Raw genomic sequence first — 19,516 nt, forward strand, 5'->3', positions numbered from 1 at the left:
GGGGGGCAAGTAAAAAGAATGGACAAAGTGGCAGTTTCATTTTTGCAAAAAAGATCAAGAGGATGGCACCATGTATTTTCCCCACATTGCTGAGAAAATGTTATGATTAACTTGATTTTACGGCAGATTACTTGCAGACAAATTAATTAAGTGATGTGTCATGTAAAAGAGGGTAAGGAAATAACCTAGGAACCGCAGATCCCAAATCTCTATTTTACTACTAGAAATACATATGTCCCAAGATTCATTTTCATTGCTATTATAAATATGTTAAGAACAGCAGATAGGTCATTGGTCTTTACTCTCATCAGGAAAGGAAAATTTTTCATCTTTCCAGCATCTGAGATAGTTTATATGGTCACTGCATCATGGAGAGTTTCATTGATCCTATCTACTGGGTTTAGGTATTGAACTCTAAAGCCCTAAACAAATGTTATTATGCAGTCTAGGATGTAGATTATGAGTACAGTTATTGGAATCAGGCAGAACTCACTTCTAAGCCCATCTCCACTACTTACGAACTGTGTGCAGTTGGGCTTAACTATCAGAATTTTTGTCTCTTCATCTGTAAAATGGGTATAATAATATTAAGGTTAAAGGTTTTAGGGAAAGCTTAAATGGAACCACAGGTATAAAGGGTTAGGTCCATTAATAGCTGCACTGCCAAGCTGTGGCGGGGACATAATTGAACACTCTGGCTCATCCTGATTCAAATCCTTGCTTCCACCACTTTCTGGCTCTGTGAACTTAAGTAAGTTTCTTAACCTTGCTGTATCTCAGTTTTGTCACCTCTAAAATGGGAAGGAAGAAGAGGAGGAGGAGATGGAGGAGAAGGAGGAGGGAATAGGAGGAGGAGAAAAAGGAGAAGGCCTTCTAAGATTGTTGTGAAGATTAAAATAAGAGAATAAAAACAAAGAGCTTAACAATTTGTGCCATATAGCACATTACATTTTAGACATAATCATTCTTTCCATCCTATTAAAAAATGACATGAAAGCTTCTTTAGTATTTGGTTCCAAAATATTGATGAGAATACCTCAATATGTAAATGCATATATGGAGAGAGATTTGGAAAGGAAACAATTGGAGAAAAAGCATGAGACTTTCTTCATTATGTTTGTCATGAATTCTAGCAATTATTTGCCTTTCTTTGATATTATCTTTGGCCCTAGAAAATAAAGCATACAAAACTCTATGTAGTAGAGTTTTTAAGTAGAGATATGACAAAATTCATAAAGGGCAATCCTATGGGAAGCAGTTTTCCTAGACATCCCAATCTGATAGTTCGTTTTGGCTAATGTGCCAAATGTGATACCATGTTCAAGCAGAGAAATCAGTATCACCAGAGTCAATCCCATGGTTAAAAACATTATGACATTTGATGCCCAGCCCATGAACTTCCCACCCAAACTAGCAAGCAAACAAACAGAAAACCAAACAAACAAAAATTCAACAAATGGTGCTGCAATAAAAGGATACTCACATAGAAAAAAGAATAAAATGTGACCCCTGCCATACAGTATATAAAAAAAAATTATGATAGCAATTTGGTTATGTGGTGCAAAAACTGTTGAATGCAAAACCTGAAGAATATCTTCGACTGTAAAAAGTCAAGATGAGTTATTAAGCTATTAACTTGGCTCACTTTTCAAATGATGACTCAAACTTCATGGGACATATTCAGTATCTTCAAACTACTTATCTAGGTCCTAATTCTATCATCACACAAGCCTATTTCAGTGAATTTTTTACTCGTACTTAACATCTTAATTACAGTCATGCACCCTGAAGCATGAAAACAACCCAAACCTGTGGCTTGTTTCTGTCTTCTGACTTCCCATTCAGAATAAACTTTTCAAAATGAGTGGCCTCTAAAGTGCACAATGCTTAGCCAGATAAAACTAAACCACGATGGTAACTAGAGTCAGTAGGAGAAAGAGAAACAAATTAAGTACTTATAATTGAAGCTTGAGGAATGAAAGAATTCACACTTTTCTTAGAGCTATTATTTCCGACAGTCTGGTGTCAGAATTAAAAGCCAACCAGCGCATCTGTTTATATTGCCAAGGATTTTCACAGTAAGAAGGGCTAGGAAACACATATCTTTTAATTAGGGTCCAAATTCCAAAGAACACCAAAAAATAGCACGTCAAAAATACATGTTCTTGTGATTTTTTATTGTCCCATGTCTAAACAAAGACAAAAAAAAAAAAAAATGTCGATTACTTCTCCTTCACAAACACAAGTGAAAGGATTTAAAAAATTTAAGTAATTCTGTTGCTTTGGCCACAGATTCCTGTTTTTGTTATCCTGCTTGCTTCTGGCTCAGCTACTCCTTTTCTTTCCCAAGGAAGAAATAATACAGAAAAAGCCCGATTAAGGATTGCTTCATTCACACAGAAGGTTCACTTTAGGATGTCTCAGTTATCAAATCTTAAAAAGTTGAATTGGAATGTCCATCTAAAATGACCATTTACACAGTAAAATACACATCCTATCTTCAAATTTGAGCTAACTCTGCCTAGTTTGAGCTTTGAATTAAAGGCTGATGTATCCATGCTGGTGTATAGAACATTTTAGTACTTACATTTACCATTCGCCCATTTTTATTTCTGACCAACAAAACTGGAGGTATTTTCTACAATTTCAGAGATCACTTCTTTGGTCAGTGAGAATTAAAAAGCAACAGCAAACTAAACAAAAGTTACTATTCTGTATACAAGAGTGAGTTGACTTCACTCCTTCACTCATTTACTCAACAAATATTTATCAATTATCTATTTTTTCTCGATTCTGGGCTCGTAGTTGGGACACAGAGGTGAACAAGACATCACTGTATCTAACAAATAATCATAACACAAGATGTGATTTTTAACAGGGAAACACACAGTTCTGGGAAAGAACTTGGCCAGAGGATGCTAGAATAAATTTAGGAGTTGATCGACTTTTGTAGTCTTTTATTTGACTGAAAAGGAAGCTAAGATCTAAAAAATTTGAGCTCCATAATCACTAAGCATTTTTATAGAAAAGAACAGGACTAAAATTCTACAAATTTAAATCTCATTCTCTTTATATAGCAATATGCTTCTCCTTAGAAATCATTGCTTTGTTTTTCCCAAAAATAATAATGATGGGCTACTCTGAGCTACAAACTTCAAGACAGTTTACTAAGTTAGAAATGTGTTCTGAGAATGGAAAACAGAGAATATCCTTTCTGATTGCATGGCACCCCAGGTGAAAAGGATGGGTTGGAAGTTATACCCAACTGGGTTCTGATCCTATCTCTGCTACACCACATAGACAGATGACCTTATACAAGAATGAAACTCTGAAAATTATTCGAGTTTTTTTAAAATCTTTCAAATAAGGTTATCAATATCTGCATGACGGTGGTAAATTTCATGAGATAGTTGAGTTGAATAGATACACTACAAATGTAAGTCCCTGTTCCCTCTTCTCACTGTCATAAATTGAACAGAACTGGTGAAAGACCAGGTCAGCAGAAAGAACAACTAATTGTTGTTAGTTATTTTAGCATAATATTCTTGCTAGTCATTTTAGCCTAATAGCTAGCCTCCAATTTTAAGCCATTTTTTGTAGACCTCTTGTTAGGCATACCTTCATAAAATTAAACATTCCCACTCTGCGAATACTTGGGGAGGTAGAAGGCAGCGAAAAACAATTAGATTTAATGGATTTCATCAGCACACATCTCTAAAAAGAGATGGGAAGAAAAGCGATTCAGAAGAAATATTCAAAACTATTAAATTCCCTATATAATTCTTTCCATTACAGGTCATAGAAACCCAACAACTTAGATAAAAAGGGAATCCACAGTCTCACAAATCTAGTATGTTCAGTAGTAGAGAAGCTTCGGGAGTGACTGAATCCAGAGACCCAGACAACGAATCCAGGACCCCGCCTTTTTCTTCTTTTCTTGGCTATGTTTAGCCCCAGGTTTTACTTTTCCTCAGACAGACCTTTTAGCTATGGCAGAAGATAGCCTACGTTAGCCCAAGCCCACATCTTCTTTAGCTCTCACTAGAGGAGGTGGGAAACCCTCACTCACAGCATGCTAAGATTAAGTTTGAGAAAACACCCTGATTTCTAGGACTTGAGTCCATAACATCCCAGAACAAAGCATTGTGATTAGCAGATGGAGGGCTCTGTCTGTGTGTCTGTGTTTAGAGCAGGGGTGGGCAACGTCATTCCCACTCAAGCTACAAGGAATAGGTTCTGTACTGGAAAATAGGGTTCTCTTTCCTGAAAATAAAAAAGGGGAGAGGGCGGGCCATGGTGGCTCAGCAGGCAAGGACACTTGCCTGCCATGCCAGAGGACCCGGGTTCGATTCCCGGTGCCTGCCCACGTTTAAAAAAAAAAGGGGGGGGGAGAAAGAGATTGTTGACAAGCAAAAAACAATGGATAGCCACTCAAATAACTCTCTTCTTCTTCCTTTCTCTTAGGGTTATCCAGCTCAACTCGAAATCCTCTTGTAGATCCCGGTAAGTTCATCCCATATTGGTGATAGTTTCCTATACTGATTGACAGGTACCTTTTGTACACTGTGAAAGGCAGGAACTCCATCTCTGCCCATGTACACAGTAAAGTTGCAATAACCTGGCATACAAATACTCAAATATGTAAACTGTTTAAGGCACAGTGATATATGCTTTTACCTTGAAGGTCCTTATAATCAATTTGTGCATACAGGCCAGAAAACAGAACGTTTAAAATCTTTTACTCATTTATACAATACATGGATTCAGTGTCTACTATATATTGGGTGGGAATACAAAAAACGTGAGTATCTGTTCTCAAAGGATTGGGGAGAAGGAGTAAGGGGTACAAAACTTCACTTTGAGCTGGAGTTAGCATAAAGGATTCCAGATATTAATTAACATTTGGACTGAGCTTTGGAGGATAAGTAAAAGTTTCCCTGGAAAGAACCGTAAAGGAATGGCAAGCACAAAAAAACCAATGCAGAAAAGTTTGAGATGTACTTTTCTCATTTGGTTAAAAGATTACACATATGAGAAGGGTGAGAAATAGACATAGCAACATAGCTTTGAAGCATTCATCAGTAAGGACCTGTCTGTATATATTACAGTATATCCATACTAAAGAATACTATGCAGCAGTTCTGAGAGATCAGGTAGACCTAAAGAGCATACCTCCAACATATATTAAAAAGGGGAAAATCCAATTTTACATCAATAAATATAACATGGCCAATTTAATTAAATAAAAAACAAATGTGCATATGTTCATGGGTGTATATACAAAACCTGGAAAAGATTTACCCCAAACAGAACACAGGGGATTACCTCTGTAAAGGACAGTAGAGAATAGACAAGCAGCAGTGGTAAAGGAGAATTTTGCTTTTACTTTTATACTTCTGTATTCCTTGAGCTATTTTTTTCTACAATAAAAACGGTTCTGCATACTTCTTGCTTAATAAAGAAATATTTTTACATAAATGCAAAGGAACTTTTATATTAAAATAACAATCAGAGTACTGGCGGGATAAAGAATGTGGACTTTTTTAAAAATTAGTATTATTTTTGGCTGTCAATAGGGCAGGTAGCTAAGCATTTAGGAGGAATGACATTTTGCAGGTGAGATTAGCTTAAAGCTAATAAATAAGTAGGTAGAACTGTTTGGAGGTCATTAGAAATTAGATGAATGATAGGTAGGTAGGTAGCTAAATAGAAAGATAGATACATAGCAAAAACAAATATAGGTAGATTAAACAAATAAATATTTAAGTACAGGAAACTATTACAAATATATACATATATAATAAACATATAACAAATGAATATATATAAATGAATAATAAAAGTTGGGTGGAGAAATAATCATTCTTTTTAAATTTAGAGAGTTTAAGGTGCCAAAGTGGTATCTGTGGGGATATTTTTGAGAAGTGCCTTACAGATAACTGAAAATTAGGATAAGGAGATCACAAGCTGCTAAATAGTCTGTTTCTGTTTAGATTCAGCAGTCATCTCCAAATAGTTGAAGAAATAAATTTGAGGTCAAAAGGTCATCAAGGGATAAGTGAACTGCAAGAGAAAGAGTAAAGAGAGCTGAAGTAAAGGCCTTGAGAAGGATCATCTATTAAGAGAAGGGGAACAATGCATTCACTCATTCATTCATGATTAAATGACACAATCATTGCCCACAGAGAGCTTACATCCACTGGAATGTTATTAACCAGTAATATTTAGTAAGCATTTATCATCTTTGCAATGTCATTTAATTATTAGAGCAACCTTTAGATGGATACTAGTATTTTCTCCTTTTTATGGATGAAGAAATGAGGTGTAGTGAGGTAAGGCAATTTGTCCTAAGTCATACAGCTGTAAATTGGAACCCCAATTTGTCTGCCACCAGAACCCTTAAACATTATGTAACATTCACTGCCTCCTGAAAGGTGGTCAACTAAAGTCATAGAAGAAACATCCAGACTAGGAGAAAAACAAGAAGACAAAGACAGAATAGTGGGCCTGACTAAACACATGTCAAGGAGTACTAAAACTGAGTAAAGATCATTTACTTGATGATTGGAGAGTTATGGATTCATTCATTTATTAATTCACTCAACAAATATTTATTTAGCACCACTATGTATTATCATATGAGCTTTGAAGTATCAATTTCAGTTGAGTGGGAATGAAGCCCCTAAGGGATTAAGGAATAAGTAGATGATTAAATACTGGGGATGTCACAAAGCAAGCTTTCCAGGGGAGCTGGAAAGACCTGATGAGTTGAAGAGCCTCAGCTGGCTTTATTGAGAAATGTAACCCCAATCTCTTTAGTCTTCAGTGCTACCAACACTAGATTGTGTATGTATCAGATTTTCACTAAAGTTTGAGAAAAGTGAGAAAACAATAGGGAGCTTTATTATCAAAGTGCCATCTAGCAAGTGATTTTAAATTAGATATTAAATGACTATATTCTTAACTGATTCACTTGGCCATCTCCCTGGTCATTCATAATCCCCAATTGAGATCTTGCTTCTTGCCATCTTGCTGTGCTCCTGTGTCCCTCAAGTTTCATCAGTATAATGAACCCCAATTTTTAGCTTCTTTATAAGTAGAGCACTTTATGACTATCTCCTACACCACAGCTTGGAAGAAACTTTTACTATCCAAACTTCCCCAGAAAATATTACGCCAAACCAAACATTAGATATTAAACCCAGCACCAAACTTTTATAGCCACTTATGGCTTTAAGGGTCATTATTTTTTCCTTCTCTCTGTATAAAAAAATGAATCACTCAGGAAAAAACAAGTGGTAAATCTCCAACTCATAAATAACGAGAGGCTCTGTGAGGAAATAAACATTCATTATTGGTAGTCCACTGTCTTCATTTGCCAGGGCTGCTGTAACAAAGTACCATAGACTAGCTGGCTTCAACAACAGAAAGTTATTGCTTCACAGTTCTGGAGGTTAGATGTCCAAAATTAAGTTGTCAGTAGAGCCAAGCTTCCTGTTAAAGGGAGAATCTGTTCCATGCCTTTCCCCTAGTTCTGGTGGGTGATGGGCAATCCATGATGTTCCTTGGACTCTCTCTCTCTCCCCCTCCCCCTCTGTTCCCCCCACATTTCCTCTTCCTATAATGACACCAGTCATAGTGGATAGGGCCTACCCTAATCCAATTTGGCCTCATCTTAACTAATAACATCTTCAAAAATCCTATTTAGAAATAGGAGGACCTATCAGGAGTTAGAACCTGAACATATCTTTTGAGGGGACACAATTCAATCCACAACATCAAACAGTATGCACTCACAATATTGTTGTGAGTACTCCTTATCGTGTGGGGGAGTCTCGAAACCAGCATCTTTGTCTAAGAATGTTATCACCCTTTCTAATCACAAAACGGGTATAGTGAATGTAGTGGACACTCAACAAAGGTGCACTAATCATGAGGATAAAGGGTAAAGATTACTCTCAGAGATGTTTATACCTTGTAATAATAGTGGCAATAATAGCTACTTCGTATGTCCAAAGCTGTTTAAAAGCATTGACATTTCACATGGCACACATCCTCATAGAGAAGATCAATATTTATTCTTCTAAGTGTGTCAAGTATACAGTTGGGGCACCTCGAGGTGAAAACACTACCCTGCCAGCGTCAGCCTCAGAACTTGGAAATCACATCCCCCAGTTCATTATGTCAGAATAATAAAATGACCCTTGCCAGTTGAACATATTCATTAATGGTTAGCAGGGTGCAGAGCAGAAGGAGCAGACAATAAGGCTGTGGGAGCTCACAATGTTAAGTAGACACCAAGAAACATGACTATTATTTGGCGTAGCAACACTCTGGGAAGGGAAAAAGACACACACACACACACACACACACACACACACACACACACACACATCACATCAGTTATTCCTTCCAGATGAGAATTTATTGTTGTGACTTCTGTTCCAAGTAATTTTATGACACTGTCATTAATTAGCAGAGGTAAGAGAAGTTGTGGGATTCCCTTTTGCCCCCTTTCTTCCCCTTCTCCCCCCATCACGCCTGCTCTTGTTAATGTGTGTTTCACTAATTAAGCAATTTAACCTTGATTAGTAACTAACTAGGGGAGGATCCTGCAAGGTTTAGTTAAGCAGCATCAAAACTACAGCAGTCTTTTCTTAGAATCCATTAAGAGGTAATCATCCAGTGTAACTAACAAGTCACTTAGACCACACTTTTGGAATTTGGCTCTTTTGTTCTGTCAGTCTGAAGAGTAGGGCACATGTGATGCAATTTAGAAGGGAGCTCTTTTAGAGCTTTCACTCAGGAAGGCGTCGGGAGCTCTGGGGGTAGAGCTCAGTTTAGAAAAAGAAAGAATGCAAGTTTCATTGACAGCTTGATCCCAGAGAGAGGTGGCTGGCTGCTTGTCTAGCAGGTCCTCTGGGTGTGGATGAGGCAGGGGCAGGAGTCGATGTCTTAAATGAACATGTGCTGCCAATGTTAAAGGAACAATTACCATCCTTGTGCATGGCTTGCTGATTGCTACTGCTGTTTCCTTCAATAAAACCACTTTTCACTTGCCAATTGGAGCCTGTCAGGCAATAATATTTTTCACGCACAATACACATACTAAAATGCCCTTGTGTGTTTTTAATACATTTACAGTTGATAACAATAAGGCTGTTTTGTCAGGAAAAGTAAAAAAGTATTCGTAACAAATGCAGAGCATGGCAAGACACTATACTCCAGTGTTGCTGTGCTTCAGGGCTGCTAGCTGCGCTTAAAGTTCAACTCGACCTCTAGAACTGGGAAAAGTAGCAAAATGTGACCAACTTGTAGTCATTCAGTTTAAAGTCTTATTTTCAATAAAGAACTTTGCTTGTGCATACCCTTTTCTCTGACATAGAGGATGACAACACAAGCAGAGGTGGGGTGGGCAGGCAGCACCCTTATGTTAAAATACATATTTGGCTCTTGGTCTCACCATAGACCAGTCAGTATCTTCTGAACTCAAGGAGGAAGAGGGGATGAGGATTAATTGTTCCGTAGGCAAATCATCACTTAGAAGAGGTATCAACCAGAAAGCTAAAATCCTTGACCATTAAATTACAGCTTGCTGTTTCCACAGCTTAATTTTTTTTCTTTAATGTAAGTGGATAGTAAGTAATAAATAATAAACAGACAATGTCTATCAGCAATTTCAAAAGAGATTTCTGTTGTTACTCAAACATCCATTTGGCTAATGTTAAAGAAATGGCTGTGTACATGATTCATCTATTATATTCTTTGATAGTAACAATGAGTCAGTAGAGGTTTGAGAACTAAATAATAATCACAGTGGTCAAAAATAAGGGTTTGATACCAGTCCACAAATAAATACAGAGTTTTACAAAAGGACTTATTGGTGAAAAGATTTTCTATTGTTATGCTTAGGGTAAAATGGATCTCCTACATTATTCAACAGAATGAAGGGAACTTTACTGGGTGGTGGTAAACTATGCTTACCTGTCTGAAAGAAATAATATGTTAGTTACCCAACAAATATTATGGTTCTATCAGTGGGAGGCAACATACAGGTAAGTGACTGGCTCTTGTGTCAGGCAGCATAGATTTAAGTTCTGGCTCCACCACTTTTAATTCAATGATTTTAAATAAATTATCCCAATTCTCTGAGCTCTGATTGCTTAAGCAATTTGATGAGGATGGCAGAAAAAGCACCTACCTGAATTTAATACAAATTAAATAACTTCATCATTATTATTCTATAATAAATACTGAACCGTATTTCCTGATTAATTCACATATGTGTTATTTTCCAAATTAATATGCTATTAGCCAGAGTGATTAACATAGGCTGCTATAATAAACAGCTCTAAAGTCTCAGTGACCTACCTTAATAAAAGTTCATTCTTGGCTACCCAAAGCTTAATGCACATAGATATTCCTGGGTTATTCTCTACCACATGCTAACTCACAGAGCGAGGGTTTTTTCCCATCTTGTAGTTCTCTCAAACCCGGGGAGCTCTTTAGAATTCTCTGCTATACTCCCAGTCAGTCAATAAACCAAGAACAAAGTGTGAAAATAGTATTAGAATATTTGAAGGGCCAGACCTGAGCGAGGCACATCATTTCTGCCCACAATCCTTTCGCCAGAACAATTTGTAAGGCCTCACATAGACGCAAGAAGGCTGAAAGATGTAGTTGATTGTGTGCTAAGAATGGGGAAATAAGTTTAGTTTGCAGCTACTCAATCAGTAACACTCTATTAGTATTTTAGCAGCTAAAGCAAATATCATACAATGGGGTGTCTTAACAACAGGAATTTACTGGCTCATGGTTCAGAGGCTAAAAGGCTTATTTCCTCCAAGAGTCAGTGTCTTCTGGTTGGCTGGTGATCTGTGGGGTTGCTTGACTTTTCTGTCACATGTCAGCACATAAGGTAGTAGCTTCTCCTTTCTCTTCTGGATTCCATTAACTTCCAACTTCTGCCTGTTCCCCATGCCTTCCTACAGGTTCAATTTCCTTTGCTTATAAAGACTGCAGCCATATTGGATTAAGGTCCACCCTTATTTAGTTTGGGCACACCTTAACCAATAAAATCTTCAAAATTCCTATTTACAGATGGGTTTGCACCCACAGGACCAGGGATTGGAACCTAAACATGCTTTTTGTGGGGGACATGATTCAATCTGCAAAAGATACTGTTTTAGTTAGCCAATACTGCCAAAAGCAATACACCAGAAACAGACTGGCTTTTGAACAGGGGATTTACTTAGTTATGAATTTATTGTTCTTCAGAAGAAAAGCAGCTGGCTTTCTCTGTCATATGGGAAGGCACAGGCCAATGTCTGCGGGCCTTTCCACCAGGCTTCTGAGTTCAAATGGCTCTCCCAGGGTGATTCCTTTTCCTTTTTGCTCTCCAAATGTCTGGGTCTGTGTTGGCTCTGAGCTTTGAGATGAGGTATGCTAGGCTGTGAGCTCACTTCTGACATCTGTCTTTTAAGCCTCCAGTTAATGAAACTACATGTGACTAATTGTGGAAGGTACTATCCTTAGCTGACTGCAGATATAACCAGCCATAGATGGCTTTCACATGCTGATGATTTAAGTCCACAGCAATAGAACAACTGAGCACCATCACCTGGCCAAGCTGACATCTGAACCTAACAACTACTGATACCAATATAAATCATGATAAGCTAAACATAGTATTGAAGGCATTTTCTTTAGTCATGTTTGAAGTACTGGGTACATGCAAATAAGGGGATATCAGAATATAAAATGCTCCTAATATATGCACTGACACTGATGACCACAAAATTCTTTTATACACTCACCTTTCTTGGCTCTCTCTAGGCTGTTTTCCAATATCCTCATTGTTTACTTTCAGTTTCCTTTGCTGACTCCTTTTCTTACATGTGAACTGGGATGCTTATAACTCTAAAAAAACAATCCACAAAAAATGTTTTATGGACTTTATTTTGTATTCTGTATGGTAGGGGTCACATTTCATTCTTTTTTCCATGTGACTATCCCTTGTTGCAGGATCAATTGTTGAATTTTTTTTGGGGGGGGGGGGTGCAGTACATGGGCTGGGATTCAAACCTAAGTCTCCTGCATGGCAGGTGAGAATTCTACGGCTGAATTACCCTTGCACCCCCTAACTTTGTGTTTTTATAAATTAAAAAATGCACCCTTCCTACCCTTCCTCAAAATTCAGTTCTTGACTCTTCTCTTGGAAGACCTCTTTGATATCGAAGCTGCTCTGGGTGCCCTTCATTGATAGTCCCATTACCTCTGTCATAGAATTTTATTACATGATATGTTGAGTGTTTCTTTACTGGAGTCTGCTAATAAGACTAGAAGCTTTTAGAAATCTGTATTATATCTTTTATCTCAGCTTTTCCTCACCTACTACAGTGTCGTCCACATAGCAGGCACTCGACAATCAGCTATTGAAGGAATTGAGGAATATAGAAACAGAAGCTAATCATATTTCTTAGTAGGTAAAGAAAACTAGAATACAAATGAAATGAAATGAAATGAGTGTTACCTATCAAAAAAAATGAAGTAGTCAGGAAAAATTTTCCTTTATGAAAGTCCTAAAACTCTTGTTTTTTATTTTGTTTGTTTTCAATTTTCAGCATTTACCATTATGTTGAATAGTGCGTGTTTCAACAGATTCCTGAAAATTAGCATTAGAAGCAGTTCCTTTCCTACATGTATTTGTTTATTTAACAATCTAGAAGGTGGAAGAACGACAATTTAGAACAAGCACACCAGGGAAATTTCTCCCAAAACTTTTGTGTTATGTTAATAGAGTCCATTTCTGCATCTATATTAGCAAAACATTATTCTTTTGTAGGCTAACATCAATTACAAGACAAAGAGTTCCTTCTGAGAGGTAGGAAAATATACTTATATTGACGACAGGCTATTCAGATTAAACTTTGATTAAAGAAAAGATACTTGGTCTTTCACAATAAAACACAGTGCAATATTTTCTTCTGTATTTTGGCATTATTGTAATATTTTGGCTCATATTGTAGATAACTTTATCTAAAATGTCTTTTTTAACATCAAAACTTCTAAAAATTCTGGATAGCAAAAACTACTGTTAGTAACTCATTCAGTTCCATGTTTTGAAATAGTTAGCACACATTATTCTAACAATAGTGATAACCTATTTAAACTGATATCTTAAAAGTTTCTCCTTTCCACATTATTTACTTGCTATATTATTATATTATCATTACTCATTATATTACACCTACATATATATATATATATGTTTATTTTATATTAAGTTTACTTTATTGAGGTAGTGTACCATGATAGTTAAAAGCTCAAGTTCTGGGCGGTGCAATGGTGGCTCAGGGGTAGAATTCTCGCTTGCCATGCCGGAGTCCTGGGTTTGGTTTCCCGGTGCCTGCCCATGTGAAAAAAAACGCTCAAGATTCCCTGAGTTCATATCCCAACTCTGTTATATACTATTTGCAATTATAATTGGCAACATACATTACCTTTTTCTGCCTCAGTCTCTTCATTTGTAAAATGTAGATTATGATAGTACCTAGAGCATAGGGTTATTACAAGGATGAAAAAAAAAAAATGCGTTGAAAGTCTTAGATTGCAATCTGGTGCATAGAAAGCTCTAGAAATATTTAGTTATTAGTATCTGTTGAAAGAGTAATTTATATTCAACTTCTCCTCTTTATTTCTGTTTTCCTTCATTCAACCCACTTCAATCTGTCTTCTAGACTTACCCTTCTACTGAAATTGTTCTAGTGAAGGTCACCATTGACCACCAAATTGCCATTTTCAGTGGCAAGTATGCTTGCCTTCTTTGCAGCATTTGGTCCTTTTAGTCACACTTTTGCCTTAAAATGTTCTTGTCTTTTGGATAAGTAGAAGAGATAAAGAGAAAACCAGAAATATGGATATCACAGTTGCTTAGGAAAAATTAGTGTAAAGATGAAAGCCATTATTGGCTTACTAGTTAATCTGAGGGAGAGTGGTTATATAAGACTGACTGAGAGCTAGGACTCCAGTCTGTTTTCCCTCTAATTCATCCTAAATATTGGCATTTCTAAAACAAAACATATATTTGCATTTATTCCTGCTTGAAACCTCTGTTTCAGGTTCTTAAATTGCAGTTAATGGAATCTGGATGTCATGTGTTATGGGGCCAGAGGTGGAGAAATCTGCATTGTATGTTTGTATATGGATAGATTTGAAGAGATCCAAACATTTCATTGGTATCCATCCTCTCCCAGAATGAACAGTCCAGTGGCTCTCTCCATTCTCTATAGGCTTTAAAACCCACAGGCTAAAGTTAAAGTTTTACCTTAACTCCCACCAGTCCCTATTCCCTCCCAACCTTTCTCCAAATCTTACCATCCTCTGCTATGTGTTGTTTCTCACATTTCCATATTATACAAACTGTTTCTCCTGCATGGTATATACTTACTCTTAATTGCTACCTGGAAACTGAATACTATTTTTTTAAGATCCAGTGGAAACTTCATCTCCTCAAGACATCTTTCTACATGACATCAAGCAGAACTGGAAATTCCCATTTTCTACATCCATGGTTGTGTATTTTTCTCTATTATACAATTTATCATATACTTTTAAAATTTATTTTCAACTTTTTAAATTGTATAATATAACATATACACAAAGCAAAGAAAGAAAAAAGCAATAGTTTTCAAAGTATTCTTCAACAAACAGTTACAGGACAGATCCCAGAGTTCGTCATGGGCTACCATACCATCCTCTCAGATTTTTCCTTCTAGCTGCTCCAGAATATAGGAGGCTAGAAGGAATAAATACTTTTTTATCATTGCAGTTGACTTTTTTCCCTTTTTTGTGAAAAATATCATATATACAAAAAAGCAATAAATTTCAAAGTGCAGCACAACAATTAGTTGTAGAACAGATGTCAGAGTTTTATATGGGATACAATTCCACAATTTTAGATTTTTACTTCTAGCTGCTCTAAGATACTGGAAACTAAAAGAAGTATCTCTTTTTTAATAGTTCATCCATTTATTTTTTATTTATCTATTTTTAAAATTTTTTTATTGTATAATATAACATATATATAAAGCAAAGAAAGAAGAAACCAATAGTTTTCAAAGCACTCTTCAACAAGTAATTATAGGATAGATACCAGAGTTTGTCATGGGCTACCATACCATCTGTTCTAGTTTGCTAGCTGCTGGAATGCAGTGTGCCAGAAACTAAACGGCTTTTAAAAAGGGGAATTTAATAAGTTGCAAGTTAGCAGTTTTTAGACTGTGGAAATGTCCCAATTAAAGCAAGTCTATAGAAATGTCCAATCTAAGGCATCCAGGGAAAGATGCCTTGATTCAAGAAGGCCGAAGAAGTTCAGGGTTTCTTTCTCAAGTGGCAAGGCACATGGTAAACACAGTCAGGGTTTCTCTCTTGGCTGGAAGGGCACATGGTGAACACAGTGTCATCTGCTATCTTCCTCTCCAGTTCTCCAGGAGGCTTTTTCCTTCTTCATCTCCAAAAGTTGCTGGCAAGGGAACTCTCTGCTTCGTGGTTCTATGGCATTCTGTTATCTTTCTCTGCTCTCTCTGAATATCCTGCTTTCACCAAAATGTTTCTTTTATAGGATTTCAGTAAAGTAATCAAGACCCACCTAGAATAAGTGGAGACACATCTCCACCTAATCCAGTGTAACACCCACTCCTGAGTGAGTCACATTTCCATGAACATAATCTAATTAAAGTTTCCAACATACAGTACTGAATAGGGATTAGAAAAAATGGCTGCCTTTACAAAATGGGATTAGGATTAAAACATGGCTTTTCTAGGGTACATACATCCTTTCAAACCAGGACACCATCCTCTCAGATTTTTCCTTCTAGCTGCTACAGGATATAGGAGGCTAGAAGGAATGAATTTTTTTTATCATCACAATTGATTTTATGTGTGTGTGAAAAATAACATATATACAAAACAGTGATATATTTCAAAGCATAGCACAACAATTAGTTGTAGAACTATTATATGCTTTTGAAATTGGTTGCCTGGGTGCCACTGCTCCATTAAATGAAATCTGAAGATGGGGCCCAGGTCTTATTCATCTTCCTGTATCTGCCAGGAGTTAGCATATTATCTAGCACTTTATAAAGTCCATATATATTTCCTGAAAAAGTGAGTGAACTAATGATAGCTCTCTTGCTTGTACTTCATCCATTAGGTAGGGTATTGTATGGTGTCCTCTGGGGGATGTGACCAACTGTTATTGTAGTGGTTTCTGACCTTCATACCCCTATCCGTTGCTCTGACCCACTTTTTGAAGCAGCTCCCTCCATGACTATTTGTACAAGTCTCCATTTCTTTTTTTCTGATCTCCAAAATTCCCACCTACACACCTCATAGATAAGTTCTTGTTTTAAACAGCTCCAGTTAGACCAGCCTTAATTGGCATTGACTGCCAAGATATGTATAATTAAAAAGAAGGTTAACTTAGGGGAAAACTTTGCCTAATTATAATAGCAAAAATCATGCTCACTGAACTGTAACCCAGATGCCTTGGTTTGCTGGTGCCATGTTTTGAAACTGCAGCGTGTAACTGGACAATAACAAGACAACTTGTGACTGGCCCTAAGTGTGTCCCCTTATCTTGTTTTGCAACCCTGAAATTGTGTGCCCTTGCAAGTAGTCCCCTGAAGTCATGTGTCCTTGCACATAGCACCTTATTAATTAATATGAGTCAGCCAAGAACAGAACACCCCAAATTCTTAAACTATCTTGCTGAACCAAGCCACTTCTAATCAAGGTTAGCACACCTGACATGCACAGTAACCTAAGTATGTAATCATTCTATGCATATTCAGTAATTAGACTATCTCTCAATTTCTCATCTCAAAACACCTTATTTATTATCCTAAACATGCCTGCCTTCCTTTAAATGCTATAAAACACTGAAAGTTTCTCCAGTTTGGGGAGAAAGATTTGAGAACTACCCTCCCGTCTTCACGAGGCTAGTCTTTGCTAAATAAATTTTTGATCTTTTCAAAACCCCAATGTCTACTGATTGATTCTGTGCACAATTGGGGGGGACTCATTTGAGCCATAATAGTATCTTCTCTTTCTTTTTTTAATGAGTATTGGTTAATTCACACTGGAACATGCCCACAATATTCTTCAACACAGAGACGAATTCAGGAATAAGGCAATATATTCCATGCCCATCTTCATTGTTTTTAATCACGTAAGCCTCATATCAAAAGGAAATGTGGTAGTTGGTGATGGAATGAAGGTTTGATAAAACGGTTTTTAAACCCTAGGAGGCCAGGCTTCTCATCTCTAGCAACATCTGTCTAGATGGGGCTCATTATAAAATTAACTCACCAATAGTACCACCATATATCATGAACTGAAGAATTGCATTATTGCAGTAGAAGCTTCATCCATAGCTAAAAAGGGAGAAACTGAGGCAGGAGCAAATGAAATTAAAAAAATATAAGTCCAAAGTGCTTTTGTCTAATCATTAAAATACATTTTCACTGCATTATTTTGTATTTCTGAGTTCAGGAAACACTAAACCTCCTCTGATCCAGATGAGAAGTAAGATTTTCTCATGAATGTGTATAAAGAACTTGGAATTAGGCATGTTTCTGCATCTTCACTTTTTACAGAGAAAAAGATTTTAAAGTAGGAAGAACATAAACAGTATACACCGACTCTTGACACACCATTGCTTTTCTTAAACTAGAATAATAAAAAATTTGCAAATGAACAAAAGAGTGGGAGGTAGATATCTGATTTACAATGTTTTTCAGATAAAGAACACTATAAAAAAAGATCAATGTGAATAATAAAGCATTGTTAACTGAGTCATGACATTTCTATTCTGGTGACGACTTGAACAGCAGAACTCCACAAATGAGCACCTTGTGCCACTTTCAAAGTAGGAGGAAGACATATAATTATAATTCTTACACTGACGAGAATTCAAGAAAATCTGGGGAAAAGTTTATTGAAAAACATATTGACATATCAGTATTATAAATTACTTTCTCTTATTAAACCAAAAAAAATTCTTTTGTGGGCCAGCTCATCATGGCACAAAAGGTATTTCATGAAAAGACAAGCTCCTCAAAAATCCTTTTCTTATGTTGAAAAAAATCTACCATATATTTATTCTGTAACTTTTCTAACACCCAAGATACATTAGAGAAATATATTTTCAAAACAGTTTTAACCTTCATTGTCTTGAGAGCACGTATCAACATTGTCATGTCACCTATCGAAAATCCTCATGGAAATCTTGTATTTAGTCAAAACTAATGAATCTGTTTTAACACCCTTTGCAAAAGTAAAAGAAGATATAATATTATGTTTTCACTTAATGTACATTTTATCCATCTCCTGTGGTTAAAGGAAAAAAACTGCAAAAATTACAGTGAAGTCATCAACTTCAGTGTTTTAATAAAGAACAGAATTGGAAATAGCATTTTGCTAAATGAACTTCTACATGAGTGAAGGGAAAAAGAACACAGAAGGGTCATTTTCTTCCTGGTATTTAAACTCCATAGAAGTCTCAGAGGGTAGATTCCCAAGTGTTGAAAGAAGCTCTCTAGCTGACCCCATTACTGCCTCTGGTACTTGTGAAGGCAAAGGGGCAGTTGTAAAGTCAGACATTTAGTGAGCATAGCGGAAATTATAGTGTTGTGTTAAATGTACCCTCTGCAGGATGCTTTCCTATCTTCAGGGAACACACTCATTAAGTGTTGCCAACAAGAGAACTAAGCACTTTTCTTTATAAAAGTGCCACCCTTTATGGAACATCTGGAGCCCATCCAAAGGGCTTCCAGAATAGGTGGTAGATCATAATGAAGCAAAACAGCTCAGGCATCGAGGTTTCAACATCAGCTGGTGAATGGAATCACCTCTACAAATATATTGGGGCTAGTCATCCACCATTGTAATGTGCTTGGATGACAGGGGAAGTGTACATGTCTAGTCTGTGTAGAGACCTTAGCTGAGACTTTGAATCAGTGTGTAGAAGACCTAACTACAAATTTAGAATGAAATACATTTTGGCTATTTCTTGCATCTTGCTAATCCAGCTTCATCCACATTCAATTATCTGCCCTCTGCTTGTTAGCGATAAAGATACACAGGGGGATGTGGTGCACTAACGTGGTGTTTTCTACAATGTTGTGATAAAGAATAAAGATTAAGAAACATAGGGGAATATACGAAGACTTTAGATACTGCACTCTTGTATATATCCAATCCTGATAGCATATCAGGTTATAATCAAGAAATTTTAAAAACCCACAAGTATAGAAAAAAAGAAAGGAAGGTACAAAGGGTAGATTGATAAAGCAGTGTCAGAGGAAGCACACAATAAAGAGGATCAGAGATTAGGTCTAAAAGACTAACTACACACAAATTCACCTGCGAAGAAAACCACTCAAAGAACCCCAGAGCAGCTTAACATCCATCTGTAGGTGAATTAAAGTCATTACATCCAGCCCTATAGTTAACC

General features: G+C 36.7%; 1 protein-coding gene across 1 annotated transcript in view; it reads left to right on the forward strand.

Moving 5' to 3' along the window:
- The window catches only part of MDFIC2 (MyoD family inhibitor domain containing 2), a 107,310-nt gene that overhangs the window by 62,049 nt on the left and 25,745 nt on the right, over positions 1-19,516 (forward strand). Inside the window, exon 3 of the mRNA XM_077130362.1 lies at positions 4,465-4,503. Coding sequence (XP_076986477.1) covers positions 4,465-4,503 — 39 coding nt within the window. The remainder of the gene's footprint in view (positions 1-4,464; positions 4,504-19,516) is intronic.

Source organism: Tamandua tetradactyla, chromosome 15 (genome assembly GCF_023851605.1).
Source record: "Tamandua tetradactyla isolate mTamTet1 chromosome 15, mTamTet1.pri, whole genome shotgun sequence".
NCBI lineage: Eukaryota > Metazoa > Chordata > Mammalia > Pilosa > Myrmecophagidae > Tamandua > Tamandua tetradactyla.